The sequence below is a fragment of the Podarcis bocagei genome (assembly GCF_964188305.1).
Source record: "Podarcis bocagei genome assembly, chromosome: 3".
In the NCBI taxonomy this organism is placed as follows: Eukaryota; Metazoa; Chordata; class Lepidosauria; order Squamata; family Lacertidae; genus Podarcis; species Podarcis bocagei.
In genome coordinates this window covers 50,709,491-50,729,195 of record NC_138127.1, presented here as the reverse complement: position 1 = coordinate 50,729,195, position 19,705 = coordinate 50,709,491, and the positions used below count along the sequence as shown (strand labels likewise).

General features: G+C 42.1%; 1 protein-coding gene across 5 annotated transcripts in view; it reads right to left on the bottom strand.

Moving 5' to 3' along the window:
• Positions 1-19,705, bottom strand: part of GRM1 (glutamate metabotropic receptor 1) — a 184,114-nt gene that overhangs the window by 127,815 nt on the left and 36,594 nt on the right. For all 5 annotated transcript variants that reach the window (XM_081186293.1, XM_081186296.1, XM_081186297.1 and 2 more), the window contains one exon: positions 319-568. In XM_081186293.1, the coding sequence (XP_081042419.1) occupies positions 319-568 (250 nt within the window). The remainder of the gene's footprint in view (positions 1-318; positions 569-19,705) is intronic.

Genomic DNA, 19,705 nt, shown 5'->3' with positions numbered 1-19,705 from the left:
GTTTCCATAGTGGCCCATTCCCTCAGCTGCCACCACAGAGGCCTCTGAAGGTCCATCTTGCCCTGAGGGGAGGAGAGAGTAGGCAGGAGCAGCTTTTTCTAAACCAACAAGTTTTCCTATCCATTCTATTGTATTTTTAAATACATGGTGTTGTAATAGCCTTATGTAAATCACTTTGTGAGTTCTGGCTGAAAAGTAGTATATAAAGGCAATAAGTAAATAAATGCCCATGCTTAGAATAATCAGCTGCTGTGACTTGTCTCCAGACAGATATGTTCTTATCCCAATACACCAGTAAACATGACTGAAATAACCTACCTCCCAATCAAGAGGAGCTCCCCAAGCACTCCCATACGTTTCATAGCCATAAGTATTCCCCTGACGGTCATGCCTTCACAGAAACAAACCACAACTCTGGCCTTTGGCAACCTGTCACGGAGCTTCTGAAGCAGCTTTTCGAAGCTCTTTTCACCTGCGTTGCTGTAGATCTTGTCCGAATGAGCAATACAAAGACCTTCTTGAGCAGCCAGCTCTTTGAAGGCTTCCATGCCACTCTCCCCATAGTTTCCTAGACAAAATAAATAAATAAATAAATGGGTTATTATTACTATTGTGATTCCAGGGTTCACACCAGCGGCATCTGAAAGCTTACTGAATTAACAGACACAGTAAACTGAAATAGTACAGCTGCTTTCTCCTGTTGTAAATCTTGGCTACTTAGATCACATAAGTATCTTAAACCACTGCCTTTCCTTTATTGGTTATTTGGGGGGAAATTAACGCATAGAAACTTCACTCTCAAATTGCGTTGTTAAAATGCTATCAATATCCAAGCCAGGTGAATAAGTCTGTACAACCAAACCAATCCCTGTGGGGCAACAGGGTCCAAGCATAATAAAGATGATGTATACTTCATTTTGTCGTTCCTTTACTATCTAGCCAAAAAAGCAACAGTGATTTACATAATGAGTATTTCTAGCAAGAAAAACATACTTGACTTAGAGAGGCTGACTTTCCCTTGTGAATAGATACTGGAAAGCAGCAAGCATTTGGAAAAAAGGCAAAGGGAGGAAAGCGGTGCAGAGGTTAACCAAGAAAGCAAGGATTTCACCGTCTCTGGGGGCTTGTTACTGCCAAAGACAGAGGAGACAGAAATCAATGGTGCTGTCAGCTTGTTAGGGCACAAAGAATAAGCAGTGAACCAAGACCGCCAGTGTTCAGATGGGCAAGGTACCATTTTCTCTCTCTTTCCAACTGCAGCAATAAGAATATAATTCAGAGCAGCCCTCCATTGGTTCAGAGCTCACAGGTGGCTTAGCTATGCTTTTTGTGTTCTGCCCTTTAGGAGTCTTCATTTGTTGCACAGAGAGAAGATAGCCACCTTCACATATCTAAAGAGCTGTCACATGGAAGATAGAGAAAGCTTGTTTTCTCTGGCTCTGGAGAGTAGAACCCAAACCAAAGGCTTCAAGTTACAATTCTATTATTCTAATACCAACTGCTGGTGTTTTGAAAGCCCTTCCTCTTGAGAAGTACTGTTACTCATAAGGAGTTGTTATTATTACTACTGAGCCACATGGTGACTTTGGGCTCTCAGTTGTGCACTTTGTCATGGGTTTACAACTTGAATCTTTGGGGATCCATGCCCTTGAAGATTGCTGGCAGTGGTGGCTCCACCTTTCCCATGGACTCCACCAGGAGCTCATCCATTGACCTTCCAACTGGAAGCCACACAAATGGCACCTCTGGAAGGACCCTGCAAAGTTCCCCCTGAACGTTCAGGGCTGGCAATGGGGTGGAGATGCCTGCTCCCCCAAGTCTTCAGTCAGTCAGTGGGAGGTCCAATTCATCCTCTGAGGAGCTGGTCTCCAGGTTAAAGCTGGGCATGACATAGACACATTTTTAGAATGTAGCAGACTAAAGATCCCCTGACTTTACAAGCCTCAGCCATATTATATGGATGACACTATTTCTATTTAAAGTGTCCATGTGTCATGGAAAGGTGGAGGGGGGACTGGCAGGAGGTCTGGAGTTGGCCTTTTCTCTTAAATTTTATATAAAACTTCTATTGACTGTAATGGGAGCAAATTCAGGTCAGGACAGAGCACTTTAAAAAATATTCCCTGAAGAGATCTTTTTTATTGAAAAACTCAAGCAGTGCTATTAATTGTGTGTGACAGCCAAGAACATTTGTTTGCTATGAGGAAGTTTCCTCTGATCTTTACCTATGCAACTGATAGCAACTGAAGTGGAGAACACAGAAGACTGTATATATTAAGAGTATATTTGCGGGAGAAAGTCTAAGGACAAAAAGACGCAGACAAACAGGCCTGGTTTCTTGGATCAAGGAATCAGAAACTGGAAAGAACCAAACCAGGGTAGTCCTGACTTTTTGTTCCATTTACAGTTCAACGTATTCTCTGTATGGGCCTTTACAGCATTTTGAGGCTTATAATAGCACATGGATCCAAAGAACAGAATGGCAATGGCCCATCTAGTCCAGTATCCTGTTCTCACAGTGGCCAGCCAGATGCCTATGGGATGACTAAGTAGGGCAGTTAATATTCAGAGGCATAGAATATTTGACATTTACAGTAGGAAGTGCTAGTCAAAGTGGATGTGCCAATATACCTTAGGGTGTGCGGACCATTGACCTGAATCATGCAATTTATATGTTCTATATATGGCATCTGTCCTGAACCCTTGTCCTACCTGGTGGCAAGTCAGTATGTCAAGTCCCCAGTCCAGGGTCAAGCCACAAGTCCAAAATCCAAACCAAAGCAGTCCCACAGAAATCCTGGACCATCCAAACTAAGGCCCATCAACATGGGCACTTAAGCAGACCCAGGACCTCAGCTCTGCTGCCCTTTTATAATTTGCATGCTGACTGCAGCATCTGTGCTTGATGAGGCATCTGACCCTCACCTGTTCCAGCTGAGGAATTACACACCTCCTCCCAGAGCTAGCGAGTTCCACCTGGCCAGCTAGGGAGCTGGGCTGTGGGCCCTTGCCTGCCTCAACCTCCTGGAGCACCCCACCCATTGCTCCCTACGCCTCAGAGCCTGCCGTGTTTGGAAAACAAAACCAAGCAGCTCTCACTGGTGTTTTCTGAGAATTAGCCCTCCCTCCTCATTGATTTTCCTATCCAACTCCCCCTAACAAGTCCTCCCTCTCAAGTCAACCTGTCTAGCTTCGCTACTGCTTTGCAAGGAGAGGAAAATTGGCTAATTGACTAAGATCTAACCAGTAGTGTACTTTGAAAGCACAACTTAACTCTTAGCAGGTTTGAATGACCTACTAAGGATAAAAACAAATAACTTTGAAAGAGAAACCAAAGCTTAGGGTCCCCACTCCACAGTGCTGTTGCTGGGATCTTCTTACTTAGACACCTAATGATCCTGGGACAGCTATTGCAGTGGTGCCTTGCAGACCCAGCACAAACTCCAGCTAAAGAGTTGGAGGCTAGGTGGTAAAATAGCACTTTTTGGGAGGGGAAGGGGAACGATCCATCTTGCCAGGTGGTCTGTGGGGAATAATTTGGCCAGTGTTTTGCTGAAAGTTTGAAGATACCAATCACTAACAGACTTTTGTCTTCTGGGTTTCTGGGGGTTTTCCTGTTGTTACTCTGTCTCTCACAGCTACAATAAACCTACCATTAAAATTATGGACTGGTCATTTCTTCATCAGAGGGCAAATGGGCAAATTTAGCAGGGGGACAAATACTTTCCCCCCCTCACTGTAAAAATTTCCCTTGGGGGTCAGTGGGTGTTGTCAGAGTGTCAAGGAAAGCATTCACAACCCTTCACCTCTGTGAATTAATAATTTCAGTCAACAAATAACTTTAAGGACAATCCTTAAAGTTAATACCACTCAAATTAGTCACCATTCCTACATGTTGCATAAGGAAATTCCATAATTTCACAATGCACTGGTAGGAAAGGGATATTAATTTCTGGTCTCAAGATTACATTGTGTGGGGCAGGGGAAGAAGGGAGGATGTGGAGCATGCTGAAAGCAGCCCAAAATGCCCAAGGAACGTTCCATGCACCATTTGAGCATAGTTAGGCATGCCATATTTCAAAAAGTAAAAACCAGACCACCTTTCAGAAATTCCCAAGATGTCAATTCCGCCTTTGAAATCCCAGTAATGTCTGGGGAAATCTGTATGGCAGCCTTAAGCATTGTAAGGAAGCTGGTGATGTGGTGAGGCCGTGTTGATGCATTAATCTGAGCTGCTGATTTATGGTGTATATTGTATTTTTTTATGAATGCAATTGTTGGTTTCATGCTGTTCACTGCCATGAGACTTTTTTTCTTAATGTTGCCAGTATATAATTTTTTCAAATAAATGGCAACACAGGAACTTTGCAAGGGCATTTGTGAGAAGAGAACAAATCAGGATTGGGTAAAACAAGCCATAGTTTCTTAGGTCATTTGCAAGACTGATCATGGTTTGGTCTATAAACCATGGGTAAAACAAATCCTGGTTTAGTGTTACGTGCAAACACAGCCAGTGTTAACCTGTGGGGTATGTTGTTAAGCTAGTTAGTGGTTGATGTTTTATTGTGTTTTTAATATTTTGTTGGGAACCGCCCAGAGTGGCTGGGGCAACCCAGTCAGATGAGCAGCATCTAAATAATAAAATTATTATTAAAATATAACTAATTAATACATAGCTTCATCATACTATACTGGGTGGGGAGACACTGTAGGCATGGCTGTTTCTCCCCCTCTCTGACTTACCTGAGATTCCCGGTGGGTATTTGTATCTGGAGTCCCGAGCAAGGGTTTCATTAAGGGTTGTGAGAAAATGAGTGTTAGTACTTCACATTGTTTCTGTTTTGTTATGAGCCTCAGTTCCTGGTGCATTAGGCTTGTAGTTCCTGCATTTCACTAAATGTGTCCTCAGTTATCTAAGCACCTGTAGCATGGGACACCTTGATCTTTCTTGATCATTGTTACTGCAGCACATTATCTGGTCTGTTGGCTGTAATGACAAAGAACCTTCAAGCCCCTCTGAGCCATACAGTGTTCTATGGTTCCCCTTTCCTTTAACTCCTTAGCTATAAAATGAGCAGGCTTAGTAATATTCTGCCTTATATGGGAATTGTAAGGATAAATACATGAAAAAATGGTGAGGTGATCTGATACTATGGTAACAGAGTGCCTGATAAAGATCCGTATTGGACAGGCTTCCGAGGTAGCAGCTAATAAGCTAATACAGGGCACATTTGGCACTTTGAAGTTTGAGCAGCAGCATTCTCTAAATGCTTTCTTCTTTAAGAATAAAAGCTCCCATCAAAAACAAGCCCCTTTGAGGTTTTATATAAACAAGAGGGTAAAGCTACACGCTCAAAGCCCAGCAAAGAAGCTTATTACGTGGCAACCACATAATTTTGTACAGTCTGGGAATATGGATAAATGAGCCACCCAATAAATACACTTTCGACCACTTATCCAATTCCTGTTCCCTAAATAGATCAATTCACATTCATTATCCTTTAATACCTAGCACATTTCTGAACACAGCCATCACACCCTATGGCCACAAAGCAGATTGTTAAAGGGAAGCTGGTAGTCATTTGATTCTCTTAAACCTCCCTCTGCTTCCAGCTAGGCCTGCTGGGCCAACTTTCTTTATATTTTCTCTGCTGCCAACTTTCACATGCACGAGTCTCCACTTCCCACTGTAGAGGATGTCCTTTCTAAAGAATTTGCTTTTCAATCCTTCTTGCTTTCTGGATCTGCCTCACCACGGTATCCAGAACCTTCTTCATTGGCCTGCTTTGGCATCCATCTCATCTGCATATGGGACATTCATGAAGAGGAGGGGAGGGGGTCATGCCTGGGACAACAAGGAGTTCAAAGCAGCATAAATGGGGCTCATCCCACTGTATGACTGGCTTATAGTCATCCGGGGAGCTCCATGGCTAAGTGGAGTTTTGAACTCAAATCTCCTTGACCCAAGTCCCACTATACTGTGCTGTCCTTTACTACTTGGTGGTTAAGTGCTAAGATACCAAATGTAGTCTTTTAGGACTCAGAGTTATTTTCCTGCTGTAGCCTTGTGTCTATATGATAACATTTGGTTGGTTCTGTTGCAACTGATTACCGTATTTTTTGCTCTATAAGACGCACCAGACCACCAGACCAGACCACAAGTTTTTGGAGGAGGAAAACAAGAAAAAAAATATTCTGAATCTCAGAAGCCAGAACAGCAAGAGGGGTGGCTGCGCAGTGAAAGCAGCAATCCCTCTTGCTGTTCTGGCTTCTGGGATAGCTGTGCAGCCTGCATCCACTCCATAAGATGCACACACATTTCCCCTTACTTTTTAGGAGGGAAAAAGTGAGTTTTATAGAGCAAAAAATACAGTACATTGTTTTGTGGTGATTTCTGCAAGTCACCCTCAGTACATGTGCTTAGAGCCATCCTAACATAAAAACATTGACAGAGAATGGAACAGAAAAATCTGTCCTATACCATGAGACTGTAGTTTAGGATAGGGAACATTTTTTGCATGGTGATATTTATTTCTCCTATTCTAGCAGGCCTACATTGGCAAGTCGGTGGGACCACCTACCTGTCAATCATCTGACATCATATTGACACCAGGTGACTGAAAAGTGGGTTGTCCCACCCACCTGCCAAAGTTGGCCCTCATTGGTGGTGGTAGTGGACCAATCAGGAATGACTGGTGTGGGCCTCATCTGAGCAGGATTAAACTCCCTGCATATCATCTGACATATAGGGGAGTCGATTCTTCTTTCTGCAGCAGCATCTCTACCTGCCACACACCAGACATTTTGTATGATGCCAGATGTGGGATATGTGGATGCAGCTTCTGGAAAACAGCCTGATGGACCAACCGAGGGATGCCTGGTGGAAGGAACACAGACAGCTGGGATCCATGATGAGACTCCTGTGGACATTTTATAGCCAGAATTCAGATAACAGAATAGATCATACATAGCGTGTTCTCCATAACAGAGAGCACGTGTTGCGGTTGGGAAGAACAGGCCACCCTGCAGTGACTAGGCAAATTTGGTGAGGAACCCAAGCCTTTAAGTGGTTAAATTGGGTTGCTGGGGAGTTTTGAATTGTGGCCAATTCGGGGGAGGGGTCAGAGTCCTTAAATACAGGGGCCAGACATTGGACGCTCTCTTGGCCTTTTTGCATCGGATCACCCGCCCTCCCGCCCTTTTTATAGGGTGGTTTTTTGTTTTGCTCGCTTGACCTTGCTATTGCCTGTCATGGGGTCGTTTGCCTTGGTGCGGGGGCCTAGTAGGAATTTTGCCATCTGGCTGATTGGCTGGTGCCATTTGGTTTTTTGCCTACTACGTAGCAAATCGTCACAACTTGTAAGGTTGGCGGTTAGGCATTGGTTAAATTGGTGCTTGGAGGGGTAAGTGCCTACCCCTCCAAATGATGCGGAAAGGGAATTCCGTTAAAGGAATCCAGGGGCTTGCCATACAATTTGTCCTTGTCCCCGGAGTCGGACCTTCGGCCGTGCAAGCCCCACCGGAACATGAGGGTGAGAAGTGAGGGACTGTTGCCCAGTTTCAGATTTCTCACCCAATACTTGTTTCCCACGCTGGCTTCCGTTGGTGTCCGGAAGGGCCAGCTCTGTCCTTGAGGGCAAGGACAGATAGTCATAACCAATGCCTAAGCAACCACTCACATTTTTTGTATTTAAATAAAGTTGTGGCCAAAATTATGCCAAAAACCTTAAACAAAATTCACGTGTGAAGTGTGAATTTTTTGGTGGGTGGAACTGTGGGACTCAACACGCAACCATATACCAGCTGGGACTGGCTTTGCTAGAATGATTGACATGGAGCTGGGAACTTTGAAAAACTGATCAAAATTGAGCTAAAAACACTACAAGTCAGGGTAATACCACCACCAGACGTCTAAACAGGAAGCAAATATATTGATGCAAGGTGTATACTACAAAAATCCCAGTACATTATGAGCAAATAGCTCTTAGGAAGATCTTTTCCTTGAAGATGTAAAATTTCCTGGTTAACTGCTAGTTCAGTTTTCAATTGAAACTACTGTATTTCAATAGTTTTCATGAGTGCTGCAGTGTGCATTTTATGAGGTTAGATTTTCCCTCTGAAATGTTGCCATTTGAGGTGAGTGAAAATGTTAACAACCCCCTCCCACTCGCCTCATACATGTTTCTGTTTATTTTTCCTTTGATCTGCTGTTGCTTTGAGAGAGGATTACACCCCCATTCCCCATGCAATCAGCCCAGCCTTCCCTACTTTGTTATGCTGCTTTAGCAAGTTTATTGCTAATCAGCCCTGCACAGCCAGACTTGCATCCTGATACAGCTCTTGATGCAGAGTTACATATGACTAGTTCAGGGATGAGATGGGCATAAGAATATGGATCCACAGTGCCACAGAATACAAATGCCATAATCCCAGGCAGCATGACTTTCTTGTGTATCTGAGTGTGCATTCCCATTCATATTCTTCCCAATTCTTTAAGAAAGCATGGCTGGATCAGGAGAAGAAGCATAAGCCTGGGGGTCTCAATCTACGGGGCATAGCCCCTCTTCCCCTGACATGCACTCCCTTGTGCAAAAATAATCACTGCAAAGGAAGAGCTGCATTTCTTGGGAGTCATGAAGCTTAGCAGTCATAAAGAATGGGAACAGAGCCAGACTAGCACCCTGGACAGCACCTGAAGACAGAAGCAGTTAATTCATGGGTCAGCACGAAAATAACATAGTAGAGAAGGAGCACAGAACACTTCCACCCAGCACACTGATAGTTGCTAATGTGTTCATGCAATTTATCCCCCTCTAAAAAGGAGGAGGGGAAATCATGCACTTGAAAAGAAGGATATAAATGTAACAATGCACAATACAGAGGTTGCAGCAGATGCAGAGGTGTATCTGTCAGAAAGGGCTGTGCCTTTCCTCAATCATATTACTTGACTGCTGGTTTCTGGCAAATGTATGGATGTAGACAGGCATTCCTTTGATCCAAGTAAGAGAATTAAAACAGATGCACAGATATCCATAAAATGTGAACAAATCAGCTGAAAATAAAGTGGCAGTAATAAAACATGCCTAACACATTCGTTATAAAGATATTTGCCCATGTTCAGCAAAGCACAATTGCTCTGATCTATGTGCACGTTTCTTCTTTCAGCTTTCACTGAGGTGTGGAGCATCTTGAGTGTACGAAATCCATGAGTTCACATTTGAGAGTACTCAGGGCTCTGATTGGTTCAAATGTATCTATGTGGATCTTTGTTTATTTTTATTTTTTGTTTTAAGTCAGTTTGAGTTGCCTTTAGCAAGGTTATGATGATAAAATTAGAAAACAATAGAACAGAAGGCTCTTCTGTATGTGTGTATGTGTGATAGGGGGCTAGGATATGCTGTTAGATTGTCATGTTTGACAACATGTGGGTGTTCTTGCCTCATGTATTCATGCTGGCAAGCTAAGATTGGGTGTTGTGTCCCATTGCATCCACACCATGTATACATAGAGTGGGAAACCCATGTGTGTCATTGTCACAAATAGTGAAATTCATATATGCCAATGTCACATGCAGGTTGCCTGTCATACGATGCATAATGTGCTTATGGTGTTTGCTGCCACAGAAAGTAGTGATAAATATTAGATCAAGACAGAAGCAGACTACATTTGCCACAAGGGTACAATAGACTGCATCCTTTCGGGGGATCTGCACACACAAACCAACATACTTACTGCTATATATTTGGAAGTACTTGTCATGTAGAACTCAGCCACTAATACTCTGTTGAGCGTCTCCACTCCCTTGCCCCATTCAACAGCTATGTTATGACTGAAAACCATAGCCTAAGAGCCAATCTCTTCCTTGGTTGCATGGGGAATAAATTCAGTTGCACACTTGAGGGGAAAAATCCTGAAATTCATTTGCCTCTGTAATCTTTCTGTAGATCATATGAAACAACTTTATAGAAAATCTCCATCAATCAGATAATTATAAAGCAAATGAACATTATGTCACCATTATCACCACCACCATCAGATTTATGTTTTTCATTGCTGTTGTTCTTCTTGCCTTTCCTGTGCAAGAAAATGAAACTTCCAAAGATTTTTTTTGTGAAGTCCTTAAACATAAATTTGCATTCTGTTTGTTCTGGCTATTGGTGCCATTTGGCTCTCACACTTTTATTAGTATGACTATTAAATATTGAAGGTGATTGAAGGAAACCTTTGTCAAATATTTAGGTTACTTATTTCCAAATATGTAATATGATATTGTATTCTTCTGTCATATTATTGTACATTTCCAAATGAAAAATCAGACTAAATAAATAAATAGGCTTCTGTTGTAGTAGTGAAGACAAATTTAGTTAGATCAGAAGTCACCTCTTCATCTTCTGATTATGCCCCTCTGCAGGAAACTATAAATTTCAACAACACCACCACCACAGTTAACACTAGTGTTTCTGTAACTTCCTTTCAAACATGTATTAATTCAATAAGACAATGAACGGATACGCTATTTACACACACATACCCTGCCCCCCCACCTAATCATTTGCATGGTACTATCGACGCGGGTGGTGCTGTGGTCTAAACCACTGAGTCTCTTGGGCTTGCCGATCAGAAGGTCGGCGGTTCAAATCCCCGCAACGGGGTGAGCTCCCGTTGCTCAGTCCCTGCTCCTGCCCACCTAACAGTTTGAAAGCACATCAAAGTGCAAGTAGATCAATAGGTGGGAAGGTAAATGGCATTTCCATGCACAGATCTGGTTCGCCAGAATCGGCTTAGTCATGCTGGCCACATGATCCAGAAGCTGTACGCCGGCTCCCTCGGCCTATAGAGCGAGATGAGCACCGCAACCCCAGAGTCGTCCACAACTGGACCTAATGGTCAGGGGTCCCTTTACCTTTACCTTTATGGAAGTTTGCTGCCAAGGAATCCAAAAAGGCCCATCACCAACATTACAGCAAGGCAGCTCAAATCATTTGAAACACACATCCATTTGAAGTACATCCTACCTACTCAAGCACTGTAGAACTTGAGCCATGCCTCAAATCAAGCTAAAGAGAAGAGTCCTGTGGATCAAGATTTTGAAGTTAAAAAAAAAAATCCACTGTTTATAGTAATATGGCCAAAAATCATGAGGAGAATTGCTCCATTACAAATTGAATGAACCCACATTTCAGAGATGTGAGCATTCACAAACAATTTGTTAAACCTCACCGCAGGTACCTCAGCGGCTGTGATTCATTGAAGTGGGTATGTTATTTCTCTCTCACAAACGAGCAAAATGGTGGAGAAGGCCCATAAATGCAATAAATGTTTAAACAGAAATTAACAGGCTGATCCTATTCCCAAATTATGCTGACTGGGAGGGACAGGGTCACTCTTAAGGCCCATGGTACTGGCAAAAGTCAAGCTAAACCAGCCTAGGTACTGCCAGAAAAACCCTACCAGTGCAAGGCATAAAATTGGACAGAGTTAGGAGGACTGGGTGCTGCTTGTGCAGGAGTTGCTAGACTTGAAATGGAGTAATTAAAACCCCCATTTCCCCCCTCACTGCCCTTTAGGCCACAACAGAGTATAAGGTTTCAACTACAGATGTAAAAAGGCATCTCCATCCCACCTCATATTCATCGCATGCAGCACTTGTTTCAGTTTTGCTGCAAAACAACATTATTCGTCTTACTTTCAGTTATGGTGAAATTTGACGTAATTAATTGTGTAATTCATCTGATCATCATTAAGGATAAGAGGACAACAGAGGACGAGATGGCTGGACAGTGTTCTCAAAGCTACCAGCATGAGTTTGACCAAACTGCGGGAGGCAGAGGAAGACTGGAGTGCCTGGCATGCTCTGGTCCATGGGGTCACGAAGAGTTGGACATGACTAAACAACTAAACAACAACAACAAGTTCCCTTCTATGCAAGGGAAACATTACAAACAGGGATGAGGCAATAACATACATGTGCCATCTCTGTTGTCTTTTAGATACCTACTGAAGACCTTCCTCTTTCAACAAGCCTTTTAAGTAGAAATCTGTCCTAGTCTATAGCTGCACTGAATTTGCTTTTAGATGATCTAATTGTTTTTTTATTTTCAGAGGAAGTGCAGGATATAAATTTAACACATTGATGATGATGATGATGATGTTAAGTACTATCAACAGACTAAAAACAACAAGAACGAATATCAATCATATTTGCTGGATTGATTTCTGTTCCAGATATAAGCAAACATCGGCAGTTTCAGATCTCATTTCCTGCAGAATTCTCCAACATCCCTAGTCTCATCTAATTCGGCAGTCATCACACTCTCCCAGGAGTTTGTAAGCAGCAACCAGGAAACACAGGCGATGGATGCAACACAGAAGACAGTATGCCATGAAATTGTGCTCCCTATTTCCAAAAAACAGGAAGACCAGAGTAATGGGAATAACAATTACTAAAATAATTCCATTTTATTAAATGAATGTGTTGCTCTCTCAGCATACTTGTATTGGATGTGCCAGTCTGACGAAATTAGTATCTCCTGCATATGAAGTAGATTAAATTAATAGTAGTGTCTAGGACTGAATCTTCTGTTGCTGAATGCACTGCAATCACAGTAATCCCACAGTAATCCTAACCAATTAGTGATTATTTTAATATTAAATACCATACATGTTAATTCCTTTGTGCCATCAGAGTACATGCTACCTGTCACTTTTGCAGATGAACATAATCACAAAAGTCCATTGTCTTGATCATACAACCTAAATTAGATTAGAAAAAGAAATGAAACCATAGTTTTAATATGAATTTGCATACAGAGAACAGGTAGTGGCCCCATACCCATTGCTCAACCATCATAATTTGGTATTAATGAGGATAATTCTAAAAATACACACTCCAGACTAGCTTCTTACAGTAATAAAACTGTAGCAGGTTTTTTTTAAAAAAATGAAATGTTAATACAGATTTTAATCCTTCTTTGTAGCATAACCACTAAACTGTAACATATGAATGAAGTTTTAATTTCAGGAGCCCATTAGTGCTGTCAATCACATGAGTCATTAATGCAGTTACCTTAAAGAGGCTGCTACCCTGAATTTCTGAACAGGTATTATTCCTTGGGAACAAGAGACATGTCCAATATCGTTAGCTCAAGGATCAGTAATTTGGCCATTATTTCTGAAAATTGGGAAATGTTGCTTTAGGAGTAGGCGGTACTCTAATTGTCAGGTTGGAAAGGACCCAAAAATTCACACACTTTCTCCCCCTGCTGCAAGCAGAAGCTTAAACCTTCTACCCCAGTCCTTCAGGTTAGCAGAGACAACCAAGACGGCAGTGTGTTGAGGCAGATTGCAGGTAGAACATTCTACAAAGGGCCTGTAGAGCAAGCAACGGCAAGTAACCTTTGCAAATGAAGAAATCAATATTGACTTCATTTCAGTATTTACAAAGAAAGGAAGCAGGGATGAGACATCAATCAGCGCTGACATAACCAAGGCAAGAAAAGGGACCAAGGGTGACAAAGAAGAATTCCAGAAAATACTTGAACAATTTGAACAAATTTAAGTCAATGGAGCTCCAATAACATTTTCCTAAGGATGGGTAATGAGTTCACTTGGCAAATCTCAAAACTATCACACCGCCTTATGTGCAACCAGGTCCATCAGTCAACTTTGTGGTTTTTTTTAAAAAAAGCTTTGTCTGGAGATCAGTCAACCAATTTGCACCCTCAATATATTGTCCAAAAGCTGCCACATGGAGAAGGATTAATTCCTCATGGGCTGCCCAGAGAAATCGAAATTCAGCTTCTAAGGCCTGAAATTGCACTCAGCAACGTGGTTCAAGGCAAACTACCTACCTGTATCTCCTGCAAACATACACATCAGGGAGATGACAAGCTAAGCCAGTGGCAGCCATTAGGCCCATGAAACTCCTACTGATACAGCTTCATGCTGCAATGACATCAACGTAAAATATAAACGCAAATAAACAGTGTGGTGTAGAGAGCCATTGTGGTGTAGTGCCAGTGTGGTGGTGAAAGTTTTTCACTAAGACCTGGAAGAACAGGGTTCTAGTCCCCTGCTCAGCCACAAAGCTCACTAGCTAACTTTGGGCTTGTCTCTCAGCCTAACCTACCTCACAGAATTGCGAGGATGCAGTGGCAAGAGGGAAAATCACGTACATTTTAAAGATGTAATAAATATGAATACAAAATAATAACAGAGAAGAGAGAGGTAGCTATGGGGAGGGAACAAAATAAATATGAGGGGACCATTAAGGGGGTGGTTAGATAACAGGCTGTCATGCTGACAAGCCTATTCTTTTTGAAAATTAATGGAAAACTGATAGGGTTCCAGAAAACAGAATAAAAGCAAATATATAGTGCCTATTTTTTACACAAGGACCGCAGGGAATTATCGGACAAGTTCATCTGATTACTTTACCTCAAAGATAGTGCAGCAAATGATAAAGCCACTTATTTGCCAGCATCTAGACAAAAAAAGGCATGATTACTAGCAATCAACATGGCTTTGTTGAGAACAGCTTAGTTTTCTTTTCTTTTTTATTAAAAAAATGGTTAGGAGGCAAAGGGAAGGCAGTTGGAGTGCTTCCGTTTCAGCAGGACTTTTCACCTACTCCCACATGGCTTCTCCTAAACTATACAAATGGCTAAAATTTAAACACTTTAGCCTTAATATACACACATCACTAGAAAATAGCATAAGTTCAACTGGATCTGTGGGACCTATGTCCAAAAGGGGGTGGGGTGAGATAGTCGGTGCAGATTGGAAAGAAGCAATCAGTGTTTGACATAATAATGAATCGGATGCTAGTTAAATACAAAAACGATCATCATAGTTGCTATTTATCAAACTCATTGATTTCTAACGCAAGTTGTCCGTAAATGTTTTGCAATATAAAGCATATCACACAATGCAGAAACATATAGAAATTAAACAATTTGAAGCACAAAAAAGGTTCCATTCCGATGACATCAGTAAAACAAGTAACAAGTTACAACTACTCTAGTGATAGCCACATAATTCATTCATAAAAATGGAGCCCTCCCAAGAAGCAACCCTCCATCACTCAAATGCCTGGCAGTACAGAAACGTTTTCTCCTGGCTGTTCTTCAGCTGGAGTTGGCATTGGACCAAAATGAAGGTTAACATGGACAAAGGTAAAGTGTTGACATATAAGAGTGAAACAACCTATGCATCAGAACATTTGAACAAAGGAAGCTGCCTTGGACTGAGTCAGACCATTGTCTATACAGCTAAGGACTATGGACACTGGCTGGCAGCAGGTCCCCAGGGTTACAGGCAGAGGTCTTTTCCAGCCCTACCTCAAGATGTCAGGGACTGAACCCTGAGATCTCCTGCATACAAAGCAGATGCTCTACCATTGGCCTTTGCCCTTTCTCATTCAGATTCTCCACCCCTTTACCCATACACAATCCAATCAGAATGGCAGTCAAAACTCAGTCGATGGGACAATGTCCTCCACTACAACAAGCAAGTTTAAGGGGTACAAGAGAAGCCATGTTTCATCCACAGTTCCATTCTCCAACATTTCACCACCACTTGCTTGTTGCTCTGCCTGGCACCTATTTGCTCAAGCAAATGCAGTATTACAGTAGTGATGGCACCAGCATGTGTCACATGCAGGTGCACATGCAAAGCCTGCTGGAGTTTGTGGGGAGTGTCTGCCTGCTCACTTTGTCCAACGCTTTTTCTGAATGGCATTGTCAGTCATGTGCTGAGTGAAGACAACTAAGCAAGACACCCAACCAGCCCAGGATAACCAAATTCTTAATTATATCCCAGTCAGCCAAGCAGGGGCAGGCAGAGTTTTAACCTTCACCCATTCCCTCTCCCAGAATTCCGATGAAAATTGCCCCCCTTCTGCTGTTAAGCTCAGGAAAAAATCATTAAAGAGACCTAGACAAACATTTTCTTAGTCGTGGAATATATGCAGTGCCTTTTAGCTAGACTAAATGTGCCCTCAGTTGATTGTAGCACTCTAAATTCTGTGAAAGATGAATATCTGTTTTTTCTTAGTTTTAAATTTATTGGTTAATTATGTTAGCCATGAAAAAAATTCTGTGCAAATTTCAGCTTAGGTCTAGGGCAAGCCATTAGTATGAGCTAATACTTTTTTCTGTTCGCTAAAGACAAATATTTCAATTTAAGGGCATTTAATTTTAAAGACAACTAGCTCATCTGTTTAGCACGGTAATTTTAACCCTTTATTACTTGCATGAGCTGAAATAGCTGTAGTTTTAAACTACACCTTTGTTGCTGCTGAGCCAGAAAATGCCGGGGCTAAAGTCTGTTTGCAATTCTATACACACCTGCTCAGAAGTAAGTACCACTAAGTTCAGTGGGGCCTACTCTCAGGTAAGTGGAGCTAGGACTGCAACCTGAAGCTCAGCCTGGAGCTCAACAAAAATTTCTGTGTCATTCAGTAAGACTCTTTTGTCAAACAGGACAGAAATCTAAAGTGTTTCTCTGGTTTTTGCCAAGACATGAACACTAATTGCATCTCAGCACAGTCAGAGCTGTGCAAAAGCTTCTAGATGCTGACTTTAAGGCTCTGTGTAATCACTGTGCCAATCTGCAGGGCACAGCTCTGGGAAGTTCCTCAGTCTTATTAGGGGAGAAGGAAGCATATAAAAAATTAACGCCAAGCTGAAAAGCCCCATTCTATTTCTGTACGTTTTCAGGGGAAATTTAGGGGCAATCTCGTCCTGATGATATAAGAGTTCCTCTCAGTGGCTAGCAGCCTCCATCTTTCTCCTCAGAATAGGCCAAACATAGCATTCATTCCAGAGCATTCTGGAGGGAAATGATACCACACACACACAAAATAGCAGCTGCCAGTGAGGCTTTCCCTTTCCTCCAAGAATACTGTGGAATATTTTATCCAAGGCAGTCTGAAGAGAACCCCCCCCAAAAAACCCAGTTTTTGACACCCTACTCCCAAAATTATTAAGGCTGCAGTGGTCATGTGGGATTCACCGTAGCATTTCTCCTTGGTTGCACACCAAGGTAATGTGAGATGCTCCAGGCCACAGGGGAGAAGCCTGTACTGTAGTTGGTTTCTCACACCAGCATCTGTCCTCTGAAAAGCAGGTCAGGGCTGGCATGTGGAGGAGCTGAATTGCAGGCTCCCCTCACACAGCCTGGGACTTCCTACTATAGAGCAGGAAGAACTGGCCTTATAGGTTTTTGTACCACAATTTTTGTACCATAAGAACCCACTCATCCATTTCATCAGCACTTCAGCATCAATGTGGCTTGTTTATTTTTATTAATTTGAGGCAGGCTCAGGGTGTTTGGTCTCACTTAAAACTTGAATGTTGTTTACACAGGCCAACATATTCATTCCATCAAAAGCCCTATCAAAGTATTTGTCAGAAAACCTGCCAGAAGATCTACTGTGCCAAAGATATACGAGTCCAAAAAGGAAAAATAAAGTTCCAAATTCCAACGTGGCACTGTAGAAGTTAGCATTCCTGTCAAGCCCCTGGCATGAAATAACATAATGCCTTGTGACAAGATGCAAGAAAACACACAGTGAATAGATAATGAATCTTTCAGACACAGAATATTCTCAGGCCAAATATCGTCTGCCTCTGTAACCAGTCCAAACACAAGACAATTAACCAAACTGAAATGAATATTAACACGCGTGCAGGATGCAAATACTGGCAGCTTTTCAAGTGGATAATTATGTTGCATTTAGCATAAGATGTAAACAAAGGAAGTAAGAGTAATTATGCAGAATATATGCATGTGCGTTGTGTATGATATGTGTTTGGCCTTTTTGTGACAGTATCCACTGTTGCTGCCCATGGCAGCCATTGACATTGGCATTTCTATCAATATACAAGTACCAGCATGTCTCATATATACTGCTTTTTTGAGAAGAAAATAATGTAGCATAAAAGGGACTTCAATTTCCAGCTTCACTGTTGTCTCTCTTACATCCTCACAACAGACTGTAAAGGTGTAGAGAGAGCTGTCTCAATTTTACCAGAATTCAGCAAATCCACATTGCATTGTGTGCACACCGAGGGATTCATTCCCACAGAAGGCCAGTGTTATTTCTGTAAAGAAAACCTTTACTCATATAGCAAAGTATCTCTCAATACAAGTACTATTATAGTCATGTTTACCTTTTATAGGAAGGGTGTGGCCCTCCAGGTGTTGTTGGAATTCAACTCCCATCAGCCCCAGTCAACATGGCAAACAGTCAGGGATGATGAGAGTTGTAGTCCAGCAACATCTCGGTGGCCACAGGCTCCCCGTCCTTGAGGGAAGCTGAAAAAGACCACAAAGCCTACTCTTTTTACACTGGGACTGTCCTGTCCGCAGCCAGAGCTATACTGCCAGCTATCCTGATGGAAGGATCCTGATGACTTTGGATATGTTGTTTTTGTTGTTAAAGTGTATTTTAATGTTACCTGTATGCTGCCTTGGAAGGATTTGGATCCTAAAAGATGGAGTAGAAATAATTGTGGTGGTAGCCACCACAGCAATAACAACAGCAACAAGAGCAACAACTTTCCATGTTAAAAATGTGCCCTTCCAAAGCATTTCTTATCTCAGTTTATCTGTTCTTAGTCACTGCCAGAACAACTCTTCTGTCCATTAGGCACCCCTCCGAAGGTTGCCTCAGCAGTTCTCAACATATGCAGAATGAAATCTGTAATAAATATGCACAGATAAGTATTTGCAATGGTTATAGTACAATCTCCAGCAATCCTTGCCTGGTGAGCAGTTTCTCAGAATGGTCTCAAGGCCCCGAAACTGCCACCACACAGAAGCAGCTTCTGCTTCCTGTGGTGTTGGCCTTCAAATGGCACAAAGAGTCACATGCAGATCATCAGATGGATCAGAGGGTTTGCAGTGACATAGTTTGGCAGGAGGAGTACCCCCACATCACACTACAAACATCAATGGTTCACTGTGTACAGACTGGCACCAAGAGCAGCAATTTAAAGTAGTTTCTACAAAGTAGCTATTTTGTTGGCCTTTGACGCATAGGCCTTTCTACTAGAACTGACTCTCTGGGTGGAGGCAGGCTGGGTAAGCTGGTGGAGACTTGTGGACTTTACTGGGCTTTATATTATATAAGTCTAATTGGATTTAAATTACATTTTAATTAAAAATCATTGCTCATCTTCAAGCCTTCGGGAGAGAGCATAAATTCAAATACAAGAAGAAATGTAGAGCCTATTTTACAGACAGCTGGCATTTTAGTTTCACACAGCTTGGTTTAATGGAAAAGGTACTGAATTACACCAAAAACCTGGTTCTGGAGCTCACTTTACCATTCTGCCTTAGAACCATGTAAGAGACAAATAATGCCTTCCTTAAAGGTTGTAGAGTAACATTTATGGCAATAAAGGTGACTACTTGGTGTTCAATAATAAGTAATTACAAATAGCTTCCAAGTGGGACCCAAATTCCTTCTACTCTAGCATTCTACATGGCAGCCAGTCAAATCCCTCTAAAAGATCGCAAGGAGTGGAGGGAACATAGAGGTTCCATTCAGTCTAATAGCTCCATCATCACTAAATTGACTAAATCTGTTTTTAAAGCCAAACAAGCAAGTCCAATGGTAATTTGTCAGTTATGCATTGGGACACCATTCCACTAGAGCTGACAGTCAGTCAAGAGCAAGCACATCATGTCTTGCTTTTGA